This window comes from Artemia franciscana, unplaced genomic scaffold, assembly GCF_032884065.1.
Source record: "Artemia franciscana unplaced genomic scaffold, ASM3288406v1 Scaffold_1270, whole genome shotgun sequence".
NCBI classification, from domain to species: domain Eukaryota; kingdom Metazoa; phylum Arthropoda; class Branchiopoda; order Anostraca; family Artemiidae; genus Artemia; species Artemia franciscana.
The window spans coordinates 22,778-45,557 of NW_027062779.1; the positions used below are offsets into that span (position 1 = coordinate 22,778).

The window sequence follows — 22,780 nt, forward strand, 5'->3', positions numbered from 1 at the left end:
GATAAAACTTGGGAACATCAATGGCATCCGTCAGATCAGGGGGATTGGATTCATCCTGTCAATGTTTCTTTTCCTTCCTTCTTTGGTCCATAAATCAGCAAAAGAGACATCTTCCTAATTAAACAAAATTTTGAAGTTTCGCCCCTCTCCCAAAGAAAAAACTAATTTTTAGTGTTGCCACCTTCTGGAAATAGTGTCAAGGGGTGACTATGGACAAGGTATTAAATGAAAAACACATTTGTGTATTTTCGGGTGTTTGTTTTTAGAGTTAATTAATGATTTTGAAATTGTAGTAAATAAAATTATTGCAAAACCTTGTCGTTTGTAGATTTCCGGTGCCTCCATGTTAGGAAAAATAGCCCAATTTACTTACCGAATGCAAGAACAGTCTAAAAACTTAATGTTTACCCCAATATCAAGCTTGTAAAAAGTTCAGGAAAAATAGCACAATTTTTTGACCTCAAAAGTAGATACTGAATATCTTTTTTTTTGTTCTAATTGTAATGGATCCCAAAGTCCCAACAGAAAAATATGAAAATTCAAGTTCTTAGAACATAAAAACAGATACAAATTAAGCATTTGAAAAACTATGCAAGTTACAGCGGTAAGCAAACTTACATCATGTCTCACACGGGGATATACAAAGGAGGGAATGAGCATTGTGGCCTAACCTCTCTCCACCAATCCTGTTGTCCCAAATTTTATAGAAATTACCATCCAAATTATCAAATACCCTTGTTTTTCATATTGCCTCCACAAAAAAAAATCCTGCGTGTGTGCCTGGTCGCACGTGCCTATACCTATAGATGCAGTTAGGCCAGACTCTTGGGAGGGGGGGTATGTTTTTTCTCCACTGTAGTATGAAAATGTGGAAAAATCTTAATTTGGGGTAATATATTTCTCATTTTCTGAGGCTAGAATTAATCTGAGCATATTTTAGTGAATTTTCTTTTCCAAGTAATTTGTAAACCCTTATTTTCTCTCCTAATTTTGAATAAAAAATATTTATTTAACTTTTTTAGCATTACAATGGAAAATCGTCTTTAATGGGTGTATCGGCAGGAATTATGAAGTCGTATTTTTTTTTTCTGTGTTTTTGACACAGTACTTATTCTTTTACGTCTTTAACCCTTATTGCTTTACACTTTTTAATAATTTCTTAATAATTCACTCACTTATTATATATCTTACCTAGGTTTCAAGGATCATGGTGACTACTGGCGGTCTGCATACGACACTCCTGATTTTGAAGAGCAGCTTGAAAATCTTTGGTATTCCCTCAGGCCACTTTACCATCAGCTCCATGCCTACGTTAGACGAAAACTGGTTCAAGAGTATGGTGAAGATAAGATTGATCCTGCAGGCCCTATTCCAGCGCATTTGCTGGGTAAGTAAAACTTCAGGCTATTAGACACCGCTGTTTGAATTTTAACGGTATCTCATCTGGTGATTAGTAATCCTGATGGGTCCCTTTTTTAATTTTACAGCTGAAGTTTAAGCTAAGTCTTACAGTAGAGTTGACGGATTCAATGAATTGAATCCGTACCTTGGTTCCCGTCGGAAAATTTTCCTGTTTCCAAATCCACTTGGCAAAAAAGGCTTAGTCTTTCTATTGTTCCGACTCAAGATTTTTCTTTCTTTTGTAAAATAAAAGTAAACCACAGACATTAAAGACTTTAAAACAAACAAAAATTATCGCTAGTACGAGGAGCCCCTCCCTGTGAACACGCAGTCTGTACGCTAATACTTACTGAATAGCATTCACACGCCATAATACCAGCCACGCATAGCAGCCACAGCTGAAGGAAGAGAATTGAGAGTTTGGTACCTGCGCTACGTAGACCCTCTGTCAAGCCTGTGATTTTTTTTGCTGAAGGTAGTTTGATCAAAAACAAATACAACCAATTGATGACTGCAAGTACTTTATTTAATAATTACCCGTTACATATTTGAAATGAAAGTCATTTTATGTAGAGAAAACGCCTTTCTTGAAATTACGAGAAATTACAACATTCTCGAAGGGATCGCAAAAAATCTTTTTTTACCATTACGCTGATTTAGAGCATTCGTTCTTGAAGTATGGGTAGAACAGTTAAACTTCAGCGTAAGAGGCAGGAATACAGGGGGAGGGTGGCTTTTCATATACAGAACACTAAATTCTTGTGTATTTGAAGTTTTCACATTGTTCTTCGCTTCCATTTGAAAAGATAAGAAACATTGTATTTTCAAATGAACACGCTTACGCGAAAAAAAAAGAAAAAAAAAAAAAAACGCATGCGTGACCATACCATCATTCTCTGGAATTTCATGTTTTTATATCCATTTCAGTTCATTTATAACCAGAAATAGACAGGCCGAGAAAAGACAGAGTAAAAGCAAGAAAAGCAAAAGGAAGCAATAGAAAGAAAAATAAGCTTCGACTGCTACGAACACAGGGCAAAACAGAAATGACCAAAAATAGGAAGAATCCTTGTATTTAGTAGAAAAACGACTAAAAACGATACTCCGCAACTTCTGAATTTTAACTTCAAAATTTTGATCGAGTGACCCACTGGGTCTATAAGATCAGCCCTGGGAAGAAAAAAAACAAAAAAACAAATCCGTGATCTTTATTCTGACAAAAAACAAAACAAAATTCCACATTTTTGAAACCTCTACAATAAGATCCAACTATATGCTGAATCTAATGGTGCAATTTTCATTAAGATTACTTTAAGATTAACTACTTTAAGATAACACTAAGATTAACTTGCTAGTCAATACCGTTTCTACAAAAAAGACTTACATGCTCGCGTTTGCAGTTTCTATGAAATGCTTTGCAAATAAAAAAATAAAGGCAGCGAACATGCTTCCTTTTTTAGTAATTGAAAAATGACAAGATATGAGCAAGAGCGAGTAGATTAGGAACTCTAAGGCTCCATACAACTGAGATCCATATACTCTACTCAAATACAAAACGTTCGAAGCCAGGAATGTATACGTACCCCAAATCTTACGAGCGAAATTCTTCAGTGCCAAGTTTGCAAATCCTTCCAGATTATTCAAATTTCTTCCAAATCCGTTAAAATAGACATAACCAGCTAAGCAAGATTGCAAGCAAAAAAAAAAAAAAAAAAAAAACATTCAGACTTATCCAATAAACTTCTTATTAAAACATCTTACTGACTACTTATGATGAATACTTATTGACTTACTGAACATCTGTATATACTTATAGTTTGCAGACCAAAAAGACTTAATGAACATGTGTTTCCTTTATAACGGTAAAACAACTGTCTTATCAGTGTTGTTAAATTTAAGAAACAAGAGTTTTTCAATTAAAAGTACGAAGCAGCATCTGAGCTTAAAATTAACTACAAAAAACAAGTTTTTTTTAAATGAAAGTAAGGAGTGACATTAAAACTTAAAATGAACAGAAATTACTCCGTATATGAAAGGGGCTTTTCCTCCTCAACGCCTCGCTCTTTACGCTAAAGTTTGACTCTTTCTTTTAACTCTACTTCTTAAAACAGTAAAAAACTTTAGCATAACGCTGTTTTCTTGTCTTATCTAAGTGTAATCCAAAAATCTTCAAAAATCAGAGGAATAATAAGTATCAATCTGCTTACCTGCTTTGCTAATAAGTGACCCTATAGAGTGGTGTATTACCCTAACTCGCATTTTTAAGGTCAATCTTGTTATTTAAGGACTATTTTGTTTGACCTTGTTTTAATTAGCCCACATGTATGCTTGGTTTCAAAATTAGCGCGCGCGCACTGTTGTCACTATTAGAACGATAGAGTTATGGAGAAAAATAAAGGATCGTCTAACACAGTTGCCCAAAAAAGACCAAGACATTCGCCCAAAAAAGGTGTTGATGAGTGCAAAGGTTGTGACTCCAAATTGCAAGAAGACGATTTTGCATTGCTTTGCGACTCAAGCGAATCCTGGGTATGCATCGTATGCTTGGAAACGACAGAGCCGGAATACAACTTATTCACAAAAATGACTCGGAGGCTCGGGTCACTTTGGTTCTGCCCCGTATGTAAACAAAAGAAAAACACGATCAACCAAGGGCTGACATCTGCAGAAATTAAAGATATTTTGAGGGGTGAAATTCAAACGTCATTTAAGGCGATGGAGGATAAGTTTTGCGCTTTATTAGAGTCTATCTAACGGAAAGTAGCTAAAATCAAGAATGACCTGAAAAATAAGTGTACACTTTCCGACGTCCAGTATTTTACCGAGAACCTAATAGGAGTGAAGTGTCAGAGCTTGGAAAAAAGCCTAACTGAAAAATTTGTGAAAAAGGACGAGGAAATCAGTGTCAGTAGCTCCAACTTGAGCTCATTTTATGTGTCAGATTTTGTGGAAAAACAAAAAAACCTGATCGTGTTTGGTTTAGCTGAAGACGCTACTTTGTCATCTCGTAGACAACAAAACGAGACCGATTGCAAATTTTTCAACGACAAGCTACTTGTACTTTGCCCTGCGAAATGTAGCTACTCAGTTAGACTTGGTAGACTTCATTAGACCGATAGAACGTGATACAGCTTGTTTCTTTCTGATGTCCGAGACTGCTAGTATCAAAGCTACGTACCCCTTGTTCAAAGTTTCTCATGATCGTACTACGATTGAACTGTTGGAAAAAAAGAAGTACGATGCCCTGAAACAGGAGCTGAAATCGAAATTGGACGCTGGCGAAACTAACTGGAAAATAAAACGTAGCAAAAACGGACTAACCCTCGTGAATAATAACTCTTTTCGTGAAACCCCAAATAGCTACGCGAGCATCGAAGAGTGACTCCCTAAAAAAGTTGAAGTTTCTGAGTGATAAATTTTTGGTGACATATACAAATGCAGACTGCCTGTTATCTAAATGGGAAGAGTTTAGTGAGCTAATAAAGCAACGTAAACCGCATTTAGTTGTTGTTACCGAAGTTTTACCAAAACATTTCAGTGACCCGTCTATTTATTTTCAGCCGCTACCACAATATAATTTAGTATCTAATAATTCAGCTAAAAGAGGGATTTGTATTTATATTCATTGTTCTATTAAGCTTTCTGTGGTTGTTGATTCGTTAGTAGACTCAGTGTCGGAGTGTCTTTTGGTTGATGTTAAATTGCCTTATCATAGTACTTACATGTGTATTGCAATTTTTTATCGTAGTCCTACTGTGAATTTATCGAGTCCAGTTAATAATGCCAATATTCTAGCGTGTATTTCTCGTCTTGTTGGTCGTAGTTCAAAGTTCCTTATTCTAGGTGACTTCAATTTACCTTTGATAGATTGGAGTGCGCATAGTACGAGTTTGTCCACTTCATCGTATGAGCAGCAATTTTTAGATAGATTGGATGATCTGTACTTATACCAACATATTGTTAGGCCAGGGATGATGCTATTCCATCGATTTTAGATCTGGTTATTACCAAGTCAATCGATGATATTTTGAGTGTAGATTTCCGTCCGCCTTTAGGTAAAAGTGATCATGTTGTGTTAGATATTTACATGAATATTGATGCTCAACAGAGAGGTTTTGAGTTTTATCGGCATGATTATGCTAAAGCCGATTATGAATCAATGCGACAATTTATTTCGTCTATTAATATCATGTATGAACTAAAAAATAATCATGTTTCTCCGGACACCGCGTTTGATTTTGTAAAAAAGGTGTTGAGGGAATGTAGGGATAAATTTGTTCCTTTGGTGAGGAATTTTTCCGGTCGCAGAAATAATCCTAAACTTCCGAGACACATACTCCAAGCAATACGTGAAAAAAATAGTCTTTGGCGGTCTTATCTTGAGTCACGACATAGTAAAGTAGTCAGACAAGGGCATTTGGATACTCAGTTGCAAGAGGATTCAGGTGAATGGCATGCGTATTCACTAGCGAGAAACAAGGTCACTCGGCTTCTTAGGGCTAATCGTGAAGAGCTTGAGTCGCATATTATTCACTCAAGCACCGCATCACCTAAAATATTTTGGAAACATGTAAATAGGAATAAGCCTAACCTTGTACCATCTTCATCTACGTTCACACATCAGGATACACACCAAAAGATTGATAGTGATTCTGAGAAGGCTCTTATTTTTAACCAAATTTTTTCTTCAGTTTTTGTTAAAACACAGCCAATTCATTCAAATGAAGCTAATTTTGCATCTCAAGTAGAGTCGATTGCGTCGCCGGACATTCTTGTTCCATTTGATGATTCGGATTTCTCATTGACTGAAGTTTATACTATTCTTATAAAATTGGATACGTCTAAAGCGCCGGATATAGACGGTTTCCCGAACATAATGATAAGACAAACTGTTCATGAAATTGCAGAACCACTTACCTATATATTTAACTTATCTTTGGCGCATGGGCTGTGTCCGTCAGGTTGGAAGAACGCCTTGGTAAAGCGGCTTCACAAAAGTGGCTCCAGGTCAGATTTTAAAAACTATCGGCCAATTTCAATCACGTCTATTTTTTGCCGAGTGATTGAAAAGTTGATTGTTTCACGCGTTCAAAAGAATTTTGACGGAAATCATCTTTGGAATCCTGCTCAGCATGGTTTCCGAAAAAATAGGTCTTGTAATACTCAGCTTCTTGAGGTTACTTTGGATTTTCAACGTTTTGCCGATTTAGCTATACCGTTTGACTGCATTTACATCGACTTCTCGAAGGCATTCGACAAAGTCTCAATACCCACCCTTCTTAAAAAATGTGCAGCTTATAAATTGGGTAAAAAAACAATTGCATTTATTGCTGATTATCTAAATGGACGAACTCAGCAGGTTGTTGTTGGTGAAGCTATGTCATCCTCAATTGATGTGTTAAGCGGAGTCCCCCAGGGTAGCTGCCTGTGTCCAATTTATTTTGTTTATTTATTAATGATCTGCCTTCCTCTGTTCAGCATTCTACTGTCAAGATGTTCGCGGATGATGTAAAACGTTATCTACCAGTACGAGACCAAAACGATGTGCAACTTTTACAGGAGGATCTTGACTCTCTAACTTATTGGTGCGAATCTAATTCCATGTTCATAAACCCTTCTAAGTGTGTTGTTCTACACTATGCTCGTAAACTCCCACCTGTGCATACTTACCAGCTGTTTGGCATACAAATGCCTTCTAACGAATAATGCATGACCTTGGTGTTTACTTTGATACCCAATTGAAATTTGATAAGCATGTTTTGGAAATTGTAAAGAATGCGAATTATCGTTTATCGTCTATAAGGAGAAGCTTTAGTAGGTTCAACCTTCGTAATTTCTTACTACTATACAAATCAATGGTCCACCCTCTTCTTGAGTATAATACTTCTGTTTGGTTTCCATTAAGTCTAACGAATGAGCATAGGATAGAAAAGGTTCAGAGAAGGGCCACTAGATTGGTCCCATACCTTCAGCACCTTTCTTATCCGCAGAGACTTTCTAGGCTTCAACTCCCGTCGTTGAAGTTTCGTAGACGTCGCAATGACCTTGTAAATGTGTTTCGTATAATTAAAGGAGTGGATGATGTTGATCCAAATTTATTTTTTTAAATTCTGCCATTATCACTCTACTCGTCAGCATGATAATAAATTATATCCCCCAAAACCACTGAAAAAAATTGGTCAATTATCTTTTGTTATTAGAGTTGCCGGACCATGGGATGGTTTGCCTTTGGAGGTTGTCGAGGCAGAGAGTGTTCGAAATTTTAAGAGTGCATTAGTAAATACGCCTTTCTATTTAGACGCTTTTGTTGTGTAGTGTCGTTTTATTTAGAAGTTTTTGATGTTTAATTTGTCGTTGCCAATTTACTTTAGATTAGTATTATGATTTTGTGTTTTTGTGTTTTTGCGACAAGCATTAATGCTTACCACTATTCGTAATAATAAATAAATAAATAAAAATAAAGAGCGGGGGGTTGAGGAGGAAAAGCCCTTTCATATACGGAGTAATTTCTGTTCGTTTTAAGTTTTAATGTCGCTCCTTACTTTCATTTCAAAAAACTTGTTTTTTTTTATTTAATTTCTGGACTTTTTTTAATTAATGCATGTTTTGATCTTGGCTCTCCGTACATAAATAATTAAAACGAAATTTGCATATAAATTTTTTTGGGCTAAATGGCTTTCTCATAGTTTTAATCGGAAGATTTGAGAAAAAAGGAGAGAGGGAGGAAGCCTAGTTGCCCTCCAATTTTTTGATTACTTAAAAAGGCAACTAGAACTTCTAATTTTTTACTAACATTTTCATTAGTAAAAAATATACGTAAAATTTACGAATTAACTTACGTAACGAACTTCTATATTCGTATGTTTTTATTGCGTATATGAGGGAGTTCATCCCTCGTCGATACCTCGCTCTTTACACGAAAGTTTAAATTCTGTCCCATTCCTTAAGAATGACCCTTGAATCACAAAGGCCGTATAATAAATAGTTGAAATTACTAAAAATACTTTAGCGTAAAGAGCGAGGTATTACGAGAAGGTAAACCCCTCATATGCACCTTAATTTCTGCTCGTTTTAAGTTTTAATGCTGCTCCTACCTTTTAGTAGAAAAAAGCTTTTCATATTTATTTTTTCATTGTTTTTTTAAATAATGCTAAAAAATCTTGCGCCCCCTTCATTGAAAGTCTCTTCCCCCATGAGATGTTTTTCCATGGAAAGATCCTCCCACATAACCCCCAACCACCCATCTCAACTCTCCCTCCCAAACCAAAAGAATCCCCCTGAAAACGTCCGGAAACTTCCCAGTAACCATTACTATATGTAAACACAGGTCAAAGTTTGTAACTTGCAACCCCTCTCACGGAGACTGCGGGGGAGTAAGTCGTTCCCAAAGACATAGTTATTAGGTTGTTCGACTATGTTGAATGAAATTGCTATCTCAGAATTTTGATCCGGTGAATTTGGGAAAACATGAGCATGGGAGGGGGCCTAGGTGCCCTCCAAGTTTTTAGTCACTTAAAAAGGGCACTAGAACTTTTAATTTCCGTTAGAATGAGCCTTCTCGTGACTTTCTAGGACCACTGGGTCAATACGATCACCCCTGGAAAAAAAAAAGAAAAAAAAATAAAAAAAAAATAAACACGCATCCGTGATTTGTCTTCTGGCAAAAAATTGCGAAATTCCACATTTTTGTATATAGGAGCTTGAAACTTCTACAATAAGATTCTCTGATACGCTGAATCGGATGGTATGATTTTCGTTAAGATTGTATGACTTTTAGGGGGTGTTTCCCCTATTTTCTAAAATGAGGCAAATTTTCTCAGGCTCGTAACTTTTGATAGGTAAGACTAATCTTGATGAAAGTTATATATTGAAAATCAGCATTAAAATGCAATTTTTTTATGTAACTATTGGTATCAAAATTCCTTTTTTTTAGTTTTGGTTACTATTGAGCCGGGTCGCTTCCTTACTACAGTTCGTTACCACGAACTGTTTGACAAAGTGAAATTATTCTGTATATGATGGGAGCTGCCTCTTTTCTCAACCTAACTTTTAATGCTGCTCTTACTTTCAGTTTACTAAACTTTTTTAAATTTAATTTCTGACTGGTTTTAAATCATATCAGGGAATCTCTCCCCCCGTTTAAAATTTACCCTGAAAAATGTCCACCAGAGACTTTCCCTTATAGGGAATTGTCCTCACGAAAATTCTCCAACCTATCAGAAAGTTCCCCCCAAATATTCTCCGTACCCTATATTTTACGATAGCAAACGCTATGTGTAAACAATGGGCAAATTACGTAACTTAAATTCCTTCCCACAGGGACTATGGGGGATCATGTCATCACCGAATACATAGTTACTGGACCTTTCAATAATGCTTAATTAAATGGCTATATAAAAGTTTTGATCAAATGTCTTAGGGAAAAAATGGACATGGAAGGGTTGCTAGATGCTGCTTAATCTTTGGTTGCATGAGAAGGGTACTAGAACTTTTGATTTCCATTGGAATGAGCTCCTTCACTGTTTTCTAGGATCATTGTTTGAATAAGATCTCCCCCGAGAAAAAGTGAAAGAAAAACAACAAGGAAATAAAGACGCATCAGTGATCTTTCTTCTGCAAAAAAAATCCATATTTTTGTAGATAGGAGCTTAAAAGACATACGGTAGGGTTCTGATATGTTGAATCTGAAGGTGGGATTTCTATTAAGATTACTTGACTTTTGAGGCTGTTTACTCGTTTTTAAAAAATCTTTTGGTGGGCTACATTAAACTTTCTGTATAGATGTAAATCATTATAAAAAGCAAATTCTTTTAAGGTATCTATTGTTATTAAAACTCCGTTCTTTTGAGTTTTCGTCACTATTGGCCCGAGTCACATCTTGAAAACCCACTTGATTGACAAACTTGACTGTTTGAAAACGCAAACCAATACTCTTCTTATACCAATACTGATACTATAAAAAAAACTCACACCAATACTACTAATGATCTTCTTGGAGACACTCAAAATTCCAAGAGGATCCTTGGAAAGAGCAAGAAAAGTATAGTAAATTATCAGCAAAAGTAACCAGCGAGAGATCAACGTCCTTGAGGATAAATGTGCAGCTTAGCTTATCCTGTGCAGAAGTAATGCAATTTACTGAACAAAAAAAGAAGTAACACCTCCTTGGTTCACACTTTTAAGGATTTGATTAGCAGACTACCATCTTTACTTTTAGCTTTCCGATTCATGTACATAAATATATCTTAGACAAATTACCACAGCATTGGCACCTTTCATTTGAGCCTGAAGCAAAACCTGCAAGAATACAAACGAGTCAAAAGCTCTTACAACATCAATAGCATATAGAATTAAAAATCCCCCCCTTCTTCAGTGTCTTCCAGCTCATTTACAGCTAGACAGGGAGCAGGCTCCCTACCTAAACCTTGCTGATGCCCGGACTTCCGATGGGGAATCCTTTTTAACTAATTTCTTATTGCACTCTGCTTTTCCCTTTACGAGAACCTAAGAAAATCTAAGAGAAGAAAATAGGTTTAATCTAAATCAAGCAACGACCTTGATTTATCACGGCTTGGTTTAAATTAAACCCGTTTTTCTCTCTTAAGTTTCTTAAATTCTTCTTTTAACATTAAAAAAAAAGGAACAAGTGTTATTCTTCACTTGCAGTTTCTTACTATGTTTTATTCAGGGCTCTCTTAATGGTGTGGGAGGCTATGAATCCTCCTGCGCCAATATGGATGTCAGTATATTAGTATTTAACGATGCTCTGAAAATTATAACCATCCCTGGAAAGTCCAACTTCTAAATATTGGAAAGAGAGGCAAGAGGTTCAAAATACCAAAAGTTAATTTTAGGTTCATTGTTTCCATGTTTTTGTAGATGAGTTGAATACTTTGCTATAGCGCCATCTGTTCTAATATTTTAAAAGGGACAAAGAACAAACAACAAATATACTCTATGGCCATTTCTGGCGTAGAGGGCCTTGAATTGACGTTTCATTTGTGGTGTTTTCTTTACAGTGACAAGTGCCAAGCTTGTCACCTAAAAAGGCAAAAAAAAATTCAATTTCATTTGAATGTGCCCACTCCTTGTATTTTAGGACTGCTGGTTTGATTCGAACACTCCTGAAAAATAACAATAGACAAATAAAGACGTATTCGTGACCGTCTCTCCGGAATAAGTATTTTTGCCCATACGTGTCTGAAACCTCTCTTCCTCTGCTCAATGGTTATATAATATACTGACTTGATAGTGTCGTTTTTATCAAGATCCATCCCCTTCTCGGGGGTGTTTCCCCCTTTTTCAAAAACTATGCAACTTTCACAGGCACATAACTTTCATAGTTTTAAACTTGATGAATTTTATCTGTTTAGAAACACCGTAAAAATCAAATTCTTTCGAAGCATATACGTATTGCTATCAAACTCCAGTTTCTACATTTTCAGCTAATATTGGTATTGATATTTGTTTAAATACAGTTTATTCCTATGAACTATTTGAAACGCGATGAATTAACTTAAGTAAATAACAGCTTATACCCAAGTTTTGGTTCTCAGATTTATGTATATGTATACTAGGTAATTTATAGGTATATATACTAGGTAATTTAGTTGGTAATAAAATATTTGATTTTTAAACTAAAAAACAACATTTTTTAAAACCAATAAGAACAACTAGCAGCTTTACCGTATATATATTCATTAAAATGTCAACTTCATACAATCAAGTTGAAATGAATTACTTTATTAAACAAATAAAACACAATACACAATTTAATCATTTGTCAAGTAGCTGTCAGAGTCTAAAGATTAGTTGACAGAGTCTAAAGATTATCCTGTACTTCACCCAAATCTGTGAACTTGTTCTACAGAGGCAATATGTGACCACCCCCATTCTCAACCACGATTTATAAAAAAAATGATGTAATTGTACATATAAAGGGATGTGTATCTATAAAGTAGTATCAAAAAGGTTTTTTAACTATTTTCTATTTCCATTCTTGGCTCTTCTTCCCAGCTTGGTCAAATTTAATAAATTTTGAAATTTAGTAAGTTTCTTAGTAAATTTGCCAGAAATACGAAAAAAAAGTTTAATGATTTTTGCGCCAAGATTCATTCTGTTGAACAAAATTTCAAACTTTTTATCTGTCTGAATTGATATTTTTTATTCTATGGCTTCAGTTTCAGGCCCTTCCACCTCTTCATCAACGTAAGTATACCGTGAGAAGCTTTGGCAATCTGAGCATGGATTAAACCAACAAATTTCGTTTTTATTGAAGAATCAATTCTGCAGTCAGTAATTTATTTTTAATGACAGTTTTGATTACAGTGATAGTTGTGTTCAAAGCACGTGGGTGCATAGTAAGCTTTTGCTCAAAAGTGGTGAAAAACTGAACAAAAAATATGTACAGTGCCCACTGGTTTGGTGAGTGCTCACAGGGGAGGAAAACCTGACCCATGAAGTGCTTCAAGTTTTTTCTAATGGGTAGACAGAAACGGCAAACTATTGTGCTCTCCAAACAAATTTGGACTTGTTTTTCTAATGGTTGTTCCATCCAAATGTAGGTGAAACATACACTGGGCCTGTTATTGTAATGTGCATGGAACAAAGGTTCAAATATAGGGAATTGAGACAACCTATAGATATGCTTATTTTCAAGTCCCCTGACGTCATGATGCATCTGTTTTATTCAATCTAAATGCGGCTTGCAGTCATAATAAACCAGCTGATGGGAATTATACCCAGGAATGCGTAGCTCCAAGGGGTGTTTGACCCTTAAAAATGACTTGAAAGGTTAGAAAATACTACCTGGAGAGTTTTTTAAACAGTTTTTTTTTTCAAGCTTGCAATTCAACCTGTTACACGGCTCCTACACTGCATGTAATTTTATGAAAACAAAAGAAGTTATTGGCAACATATAATAAGTTTTTAACTTATTGCCAAAAATTTGTCTTGGAAACAATTATTATATGCTCTACAGGTTCCTTACCTGTTTACCTTTGGCTGTTCTAGTCACTCCTTAGCACTCTGCTCTTCTCACGCTTCAAAACTGTTACCTGAAAGCGTGAATGATTTTATTAGGAGCCTAGTCAACTATATGTGTTCTAGTCCAAAACCGGTCAAAGAGTAAGAACAGTTTCAAGAGCTTACAAAAATTGCCAAACACAGGCTGCTGTCCAACAGTGCAACACGATGGTTGTCTTTTGAAGCAGCGGTTTATAGTGGAGTACCTTAGCTCTGTTCCTGGATGATGAATCTAACAGCCCTGACACTGACAGGGCTAGTCGGGAGAAGGTAAGGCCGATTTACCGTTTCATGAACGATCCCTTCTGATAAGCATATCTATATTTTTTGTGTTTCATGCTGAAGAAGATCAATCTGCTCAATCTAGAGTTTCAGAGTCGATCAGTTCGTGTCCACAGTATTTTGGATAGAATCAGAACTACATTTACCTCGCTATTGAAGTGCCTTATGAAGCCCAGTGTGATAGAGAGGGCTGCACATGGGGAAGTTTTGAAACTCTCCTTGGAGGATGAGGCACTCCAGAGTGTAATTCTTCCTCTGAGTGAATTTAACCTTGACCGAGCACTGGGCGTCATTTGTTACAGTCGTTTTCTGCTGAAGCTGCAAAATTCTGCAGAAATTCCAGGTCATATTATTTATAGCTCTGCAGGCAGATCGCCAAGAGGTTCGACAGCGCGAATGAAACGCTCAAGAACTTGAGTTCATCGATCCTACCGTTACTTTGAGCGGTCTAGTAAGAATACTAGTACGACTCATGGATCAATTTTTCAAATTGGTTGGTAAATGCTAATAGGACAATAGAGGGAAAAGAAGAGACAACCTTTATGTGCAGTGTTCGGGATAGACTTTGTGAAAAACAGAATTAGTGACATTTTTTAACCTGACACGTTCTGAAAAAAAATTGCTTCCTCCCCCATTCGTCTGCTGAGTCAAAACGCCAGTTCTCAGTTTTGTCAAACATGAAGACAAAGCTTCGAAATAGGCTAAAGAGGGAAACTGTTGCTACAATTATGCACATGAAACAAATGGTGCACAGAGAAAGTGGAAATGGGGGATTATCGACTTGGTCCATATCACTACAGTTAGCGTCTAGAATCTCAAGGTGGAAGCAAGTTTTGTCTTGATGGTAGTTTCTTTTTTGTCAGGCACCAAAAACTACCAATAGCAATAAACTGCAGCCTACTCAGATAGTAAAATATTTTATATTTAAGGAGCTGTACAAAGCAACAGATGGATCGATAAATTCGATGCTCTTGGGTGTTTCATCGGTGCCAGGACAGCATCCCGTTAGGAGATGGTATGAAAAAGCCATCAAGTACAGACAAGGCTTACTAGGTGGGGTGTCGCTTGCAGTCCGTTTGCGGTAGAATCTTTTTTCCCTGCAAGGTAATGTAAGAGGGATGAAACAACTATTACCATTTTGCATTCACTTCTTGGAGGTGCAAACGGACTGTAAGATGCAAACGGACTGTAAAGGTAATGTAAGAGGGATGAGACAACTGTTACCATTTTGAATTCACTTCTTGGAGGTGCAAACGGACACCTGTTGTTCGACTCAGTCAAGTTGGCAAGAAGTGATTTGAACAAACAGGACAGTTGTTTACCGACAGGTGAAAGCAGGATGTTGTTTCTCCTTCTCTGACTGTTGCGACCGACGACAGTCAAACGAAAATAGTCTAACAATAGATTTGTGAAGGAGTCATAAAAAAAAAGACACTTCAAGGTAGAGTTTGCTTCTATACAGTACAAGCACGTTCCTACCCTCAACCAATCAGAACTAGCTCCACCCTTTTTAGGGAAAAGAAATATTCCGCTTCCCGCATTTACAACGGATCGATGTTTACAACCTATGCAGTGACATCTGTAGTTTTAACTTAAAAAATTGATAAAATTTGACTGGCAAGTGACAGCAGTAGGTTTATTTGAGTGAAAACGAAAGAATATAAAAAAAAGATAGAGAAAAAAGGAAAAATGAAAGAAAGAAAAAAATGAAAAAGAATGAGGAATTCCTATTGATTATCTTCCTATAGTAAAAATTGTTGGTTGATGGGGTGCCTGTGGCGGTACCCGGATGCACAATAAAGATTTTGGAGCATTTAGTAAAAACATCTAGCAAAAATTTGATTTAGTAAATTTTTCCTCTCGGATTTAGTAAGTTCTTCCAGTCCAGGACTGCAACATACTACACCATCTGTTTTCAGCAGATCCTGTTTCAGCACCAGTGGCTGATTTTACTGGTATCTGAAGATTTGTTAATAAAAGTGTTGCTTAAGAAGTCTCAAATGGACACAGTTGTGAAAAGATAATAGCTTACAAAATGTAATAGCTTATAACAGAAAATTAGTTTTAGTGTGATTTTTTTTTCTATGATTCAGTTTGTTTTAATTCCCTCTTAAAAACTGAGGAAATTAAAAATTCAAGGTCTTGATAAAAACAAATTATTGTTAAACAGGTATATATTGTAAAACTGGTAAAAGTATTGGTCAGGTCGTGACCAAAGTTATCCTGCTGTCAATCCCAGGCTCCCATCCCTTTGAGGTAATATGGCATTTGTGTAGTCGTTTCAGCTTCTGCATACTGCTATACAACGTCTTTTCTGAAAGTATTATCCAACTACCTATCGAAACATTTAACCGTGTTGCACTCATTTTATTTTATAAATCATCTAAAATATTAGATGTGTTTTAAATTGTAAGTTTCACGGTTTCCACATAAAAAGTTTTTTAAAAACGAACTCATAGAAAAGCTGCCATGACATATATAAAGAACATAAAATAAGGAATCTAATTGTACTATTTTTTATTGTATTAGCACATTTCCCTAGATGTAGTCACCCACAGCAAACTTACTGAATTGGGGTTGAGCTAAATGAGGATTGATTTGAATGGGGGTTGAGTTGCGTGCGGTTTGAGATGAATAATTTTAAGTTCGATGTGATTTATGCTCCATGGAGGTTAAATTGAGGGGGGTTGAGTTCCAGGGGGTAGTGTTATACGGGGTTGAGTGCAATGAGGCTAGAGTTGAATGGGGGTTGAGTTAAAGATGGTTTAAGTGAAATGGGGTGAATTGAACGGGAGTTGAGTTACACGCGCACATCGCTAGATATAGTGGTGCTTCCGTGGTACTCTAGATCAGTAATGTACCATTGTAATGTGGCTTTTGTAGTAATTAAGCGCAAATTTTGAACAAGTTCAAATTTGGTTGGCTCGAATTTTAGCATTCATTTTTTCAACCCTTTATTACATTTAGGAAACATGTGGGCACAAAGTTGGACAAATATTCTTGACCTTACTTTACCATTTCCTGAAAAACAATCAATTGATGTAACTGAGGCTATGGTGGCTCAAGGATACACTCCCAGCAGGTAAATTGTAATTTCTTTTGAAATGACTCCTCAAAATTCTATCAACTTGACAAGCCAGTTGCATGTAGCGGCTATATTATAAAAAAAAAGAGAAAAAATTCTCATTTTATCTACCATTTTAAAGCAATCTTATCTATTGTGTAAAACAAATATGCCTGTACTAGTTCTTCAATTTTTGAAGTACTAAAAAGATAAAATTTTGATGTAATGAGGGGGAGGCTGAAGAAGGCAGAGCCTCCATCCTTATATTTAGGATAAAGCTAAACTTTTAAAATCTAAAAAAAAAGGTTTGGATTAAAGTAAGGATGACGTTAAAGCTTAAAAAGAACAGAAACAAAAGGTTGTCGTATTTTGACAGCCCTTATTTTCGAAAACCTAAGTTAAATCAGAATTAAACAACTTATGTTTTGACTGAAGTCTTCAGGACTTCAGTATGGTGCAAAAAGAGGATGCGAATTCTTCCAATCTTTATTTTGCCAAAATCTCTTAAGTAGAGATATCACATACTAACACAATTAGTACAAGAAATAAATCTTGTTATCTTCAAATAGTTCATGGTAGCGAACTGTAAGTAAGGAACGATGCGGTTCAATGGTAACCTAAACTCTAAAAAACGGAATTTTGATATCAATAGACATATCAAAAGAACCGGCTTATTGTGCTAATTCCAAATTTATAAGGTTCGTTAAGTTTATTGTGACTCATCAAATGCTACCAGCCAGAGAAAATTTGCCTGATTTTTGATAAAGGGGGCAACACCCCCTAAGAATATGGAATATTTACAAAAATCATGCAATAAGATTTACCATATCCGTGAACCCTATTGTAGAAGTGTCAAGCTTCCATCCCGAAAAAGTGGAATTTTGTATTTTTAGCCAGAAAAAAGATCACGGATAAGCATTTATTGTTTTTCCCCCAGGGGTGATTGCATCGAACCAATAGTCCTAGAATATCGGAAAAGGGCTCGTTCGAATGAAAATAAAAGCTGTAGTGCGCGCTTTTTAAGTGACCGAAAACATTGGAGGCTAACTAGCCCCCCTCTCACCCCCTTTTTTCTCGAGCTAGTCCAATCAAAATTTTGAGGTAGCCAATTTGTTCACCATAGTTGAAAAGACCAGTAACAATGCCTCTGGGGATAACAAGACCCCCACAGTCTCTGAGTAAAAGTCTATAAATCATTAAATTTCCTCTTTGTTTACATGTAGTATTTATTATTGGGTAAGTATAGGCTACAGACTTTTTTTGGAGGAGAGGTGAATTTTTTGTGGTAGGGTTTTTCGACGGGGGTAATTTTCCTTGGGGAGGGAAATTTTCAGGGGCAAACTTTCCAGAGGAAATTTTACACTACAAGGATTTGAAAGAACTCTATTCGAAATTCTTTTTATTTGTCTAACTTTCTCTTTGTCAACTCAGTTTTTCAGTTGGATATGATTAGGGGAATCATTTGGGGCCTATTTTCAGCGTGATTAGATTCCTGGGAAATAATTTCCTCGGTAGATGGGATTTCCGAAAAGATCGGGAAAAAGATTAGAAAGTAAAGTCTTTTTTTAAACGAAAGTATGTTAAAAAGAATTCCCGGACTGAATCGTCCACAACATATTTTATGAGGAGAGGGATTTTCAGCGAGGATAGAATTGTCCGAAGGGAATTTTACAGGGGTGGATGAATGAATGGACGATACTTTATTAAAAAACAAACTTTCACAACATCAAACTGCCTTATTTGTCGTTTTGTGTCAGATTTATTATAAAAAAAAGCAAAAAAATTGTCGGTACATCATAAACATTGTCGGTATATCATGTTTTGCTGTCAGGTACATCAGTATATAACGTTGCAAAAACATTGTTGCTCTTCGTCAGGTACATTATAAAAACATACAACGTGATCCCAACTGGCCTGTTATTTAAAAACGCTTACAAACAAACTGGCCCTTTAAAGGATAATAGTACTATTTTCATTTATCTAGGATTTCAACAAACGCTGGCACAAAGCTATTTATGCAACGCTCAGTTCTTGCACTAGTAGGATTTAAACCAGAATTATCTGTGCTTTTGATCGAGGCAGACAGGGCTTTGGTGGGCCATAGGGTTCTAGGAGTAGATATTGATATCTTGGGTTAGAACGCAAATTATTCCCGAGATTAGTGCAAAGATTAAAACGTCGGGATGCCAAGGTTGGGAGGCGGAATTCCTTGAGGAGGAGAATAGAGGGCACTTTGTTGCAGCCGTAAATAATTATCGGGGCTGTCTTCTTGATAATTTCTAGCTTTTGGGACTGATCCACCGTAATGCAAAAATGCCACACTAGGCAGGCATACTCATGAATTGGACGGATAAAAGATGTATAGAGGCAAAGGATGTGTGCTTTCGGACATGAAAATTTAGCAAATAGCTTGAGGAGAGACAGAAATGCACTAGCCTGTTTAATAATAGAACAAACGTGGGCCTCCCATTTCAAATCGCTCGTCAATGGGCCCCTAAGAGTTTAGTTTTTGTTGTGATTATTTCTTTAGGGTTCGAGTTGTGAACGATGGGTTTGATTTCAGAAAACTAAGTTTCATATTATTAGATTTACGAGAATTTACTTTCATTGTTGACCGGGCTGCTTCAGTTGCAAGGTCTTCAAGAATTTCCATTGTACTGAATTTCCTCTTAATATTTATTCTACACTTTTCGAACAATGACATGGCATCCATAAACTTCCATCAGTCGGCTGATTCATTAGCAAGATTGTTAATCATTACCAAAAACAGCATAAGACCTAAACCTTTACCCTGCAGAACTCCGCAAGAAACAGGGAGTGGATTAGAATAAGCATTTTTATACTTAACAACTGCAATAAAGACACAAGAATGTTAACTAGAAAACGAGGTACTTTAAACTCATCCAGCAATTTTTCAACTAAAACATTATGACTAACAAGATCAAAAGTCTTTTGGAGGTTAATTAAAAGGATATTGAGCCAGGAATCTGGCTCGTCAAGTAGTTTGTATACAGTATCGAGGAGACAGACCAGGTAATTCGTTGTTGATAAGTATTTCATGTTTCTCAATCGTTGCTTATCCATAAATTCAAGGATCGTCTCTTTAAGCCATTTTGCTGCGACGGTTTTATACAGTTTATTGAATATTAGTGTTTAGGTAATTAGTCGGATTCCATAGAAATTCAAACTAACACCTTTCTTCTGTATGGGTGTAATGTATCCGTTGTTAACACTTAGGGAATGAGACACTTTTAGTTATTGTATTAAAATTATTTGGTAAAGTTTCTGATAGTTTATCAGGAAGTGCTATTGCAAAGTCAGTCGGAATATCAAGGGGGTATATTGTAGTTCTTTTTAGTTTATGTATTTTTGCCTCAACGTCAACCGGTTGTATTATTGGGATATCATGCTCTGGTTCCAAGGAACAGGGAATATTACATGAGAGAGGAGGGGGGTTTGTAAAATAGCGGCTTCGTATTTATTTAGTGAATCAGCTGTAGTTTCCGAGGGAATATTAAGATTAAATTTGACATTTTTGACCGTTTTACCGCTGATTTTCTTGACTGTATTATATCTCTGCTTCGGTCCTGCTTTAAATAGTTCGCTTACTCTATTACGTTAATACTGGACTGAACGTTCCAAAAATACCTTTTTAGAGATTTTCTTAGTAGGTTAGCTTGTTCAATTGGCGAAACAATATCAATTTTTGCCGAATTAGACTTTTTATTGCATAATTTGTATACTGCTTATAAATGGAATAATATCATTAGAATAATTCCTTTTTCATCTCTGGAAATGGAGTATATAATTATTGATAAGGTTTTCTTGGAAAAGTTCGGCTCTTTTAAACTAAATTGGAAGGGGGTCTTGAAGGGGTGTGTATTTCAAGTGGGAAATTTCACAGTGGTTCCCGTGAGGGGAAGGAATTTTCCATGGAGGGTGAGCCAGATTTACCGGAATTATTTGAAAAACGATTAAAAAATAAATAAAAAAGACAATTTTTTTAACTGAAAGTAAGGAACTACATTAAAACTCAATACGAAGAGAAAGAATTCCGTACTTGAAGGGGTTACACCCCTCCTTAATTTCTTTCTCTTTAACCTAAAGTTTGATTGTCTTTTTCAATTTCTTAAGAACAGTTCCTGAGGCACAAGGGTTGTTTAATTAGAATAGGAAGGTGTTTTTAAAAGTGCTAAAGGCTTTAGCGTAAAGAGCAAGGTATTGAGGCGGGGTGTAACCCTTTCAAATACGGAATGATTTCTTCTCCTTTTGAGTTTTTAATGTACCTCCTTACTTACAATTCAATAAACATATTTTGAAGATTGTTCAATAATAACGCAACGTTATGGTAAAATTCCTAAAAATGTTTGAATCTATGTCTGAATAGAACAGTTCGTGGTAACAAGCTGTAAGTAAGGAGCAACCCAGCTCAATAGTAACCGAAACTCTTAAAAACGGAATTTTGATACAAATAGATACATCAAAGGAATCATATTTTTATGCTGATTTTAAATATGTAAAGGGTCGTTAAGTTTAATTCCACCCATAAAAAGTTACGAGCCTGAAAAAATTTACCTAATTTTTGGAAAAAGGATGAAACACCCCCTAAAAGTCATAAATCTTAATGAAAATCACAAAATCAGATTAAGCGTATCAGAGAACTCTACTGTAGAGGTTTCAAGCTCCTTTTTTCACAAATGTGGAATGCCAGAAAAAAGATCACGGATGCGTGTTTATTTGTTTCTTTGTTTTTGTTGTTGTTGTTTTTTTTCCAATGGTGATCGTATCGACCCAGTGGTCGTAGAACTTCGCAAGAGGGCTCATTCATACGAAATTTAAAAGTTCTAGTGCTCATCTTAAGTGGCCAAAAATGTTGGAGTGCAACTAGACCTCCTCCGACGCTCATTTTTTCCCGAATTCACTGGATTAAAATTTGAGAGAGCCCTTTTTACTGCATAGTCGAAATATCTAATAAATATGCCTTTTAGGATGACTTAATCTCCCACAGTCCCCAGGAGAAGGGCTACAAGTTATGAACTTTGCCCATTGCTTATGTGACTACGTGAATCTATACATGGATCAACTATTCGTGGTAACAAACTGTAAGTAAGGAGCAACCCAGCTCAATAGTAACCGAAACTCTTAAAAACGGCATTTTGATAAAAAATAGATACATCAAAGAAATTGGATTTTTATGCTGATTTTAAATATATAATTTTTTTGAGAAAAGGGCGAAACACTTTTTTGAAATTTTTTGACATTTAAAAAAAAGGGCGAAACATCCCCCAAAAGTCATAGAATCTTAGTGAAAATCACAAAATGAGATTCATTGTATCAGAGGACTCGACTGTGGAGGTTTCAAGCTGCTATCTACACAAATGTGGAATTTTGTATTTTTTGCCACAAGAAACACCACGTGTTTATTTTATTTTATTTTTTTGTACCAATGGTGATCGCATCGACCCAGTGGTCGTAGAATTTTGCGAGAGTGCTCATTCGAACGAAAATTAAAAGTCTAGTATCCTTCTTAAGTGACCCAAAAATTGAAGGGCAACTAGTCCTCCTCCCACACTCATTTTTTCCCAAATTTACATTATTAAAATTTTGAGATAGCCATTTGCTCAGCATAGTCGAAATATTAATAACTATCTCTTTTAGGACGAATTAATCTCCCACAGTCCCCAGGGGAAGGGCTGCAAGTTATGAACTTTGCCCATTGCTTATACATAGTATTTATTATTGGCATGTATACGTTTTCAAGAGGATTTTTTCTGGTGGGAGGGGGAGGGCGGCTATATGAATGAATGAATGAATGACTGTATTTAAAGCCATTTTCAGGCCGTATACATACATATATAACAACAAACAAACTAAATTATGTAACAATCGACTTTCGAATAACAAGACCCATCCGGACAAAATTTGCCACTGCTACTATATTTATTTTCGACGTCGACTTCAAAGTTCCAAGAAGGGGCTCACGACCATCCACCCCGAAAAGCTCCCTCT

At 36.0% G+C, this 22,780-nt stretch overlaps 1 protein-coding gene across 1 annotated transcript in view; it reads left to right on the top strand.

The window, feature by feature from the left end:
- The window catches only part of LOC136042421 (angiotensin-converting enzyme-like), a gene marked incomplete at its 5' end in the record, with an annotated part of 72,532 nt that overhangs the window by 21,357 nt on the left and 28,395 nt on the right, over positions 1 to 22,780 (top strand). Inside the window, 2 exon segments of the mRNA XM_065727397.1 lie at positions 1,196 to 1,387; positions 16,675 to 16,789. Coding sequence (XP_065583469.1) covers positions 1,196 to 1,387; positions 16,675 to 16,789 — 307 coding nt within the window.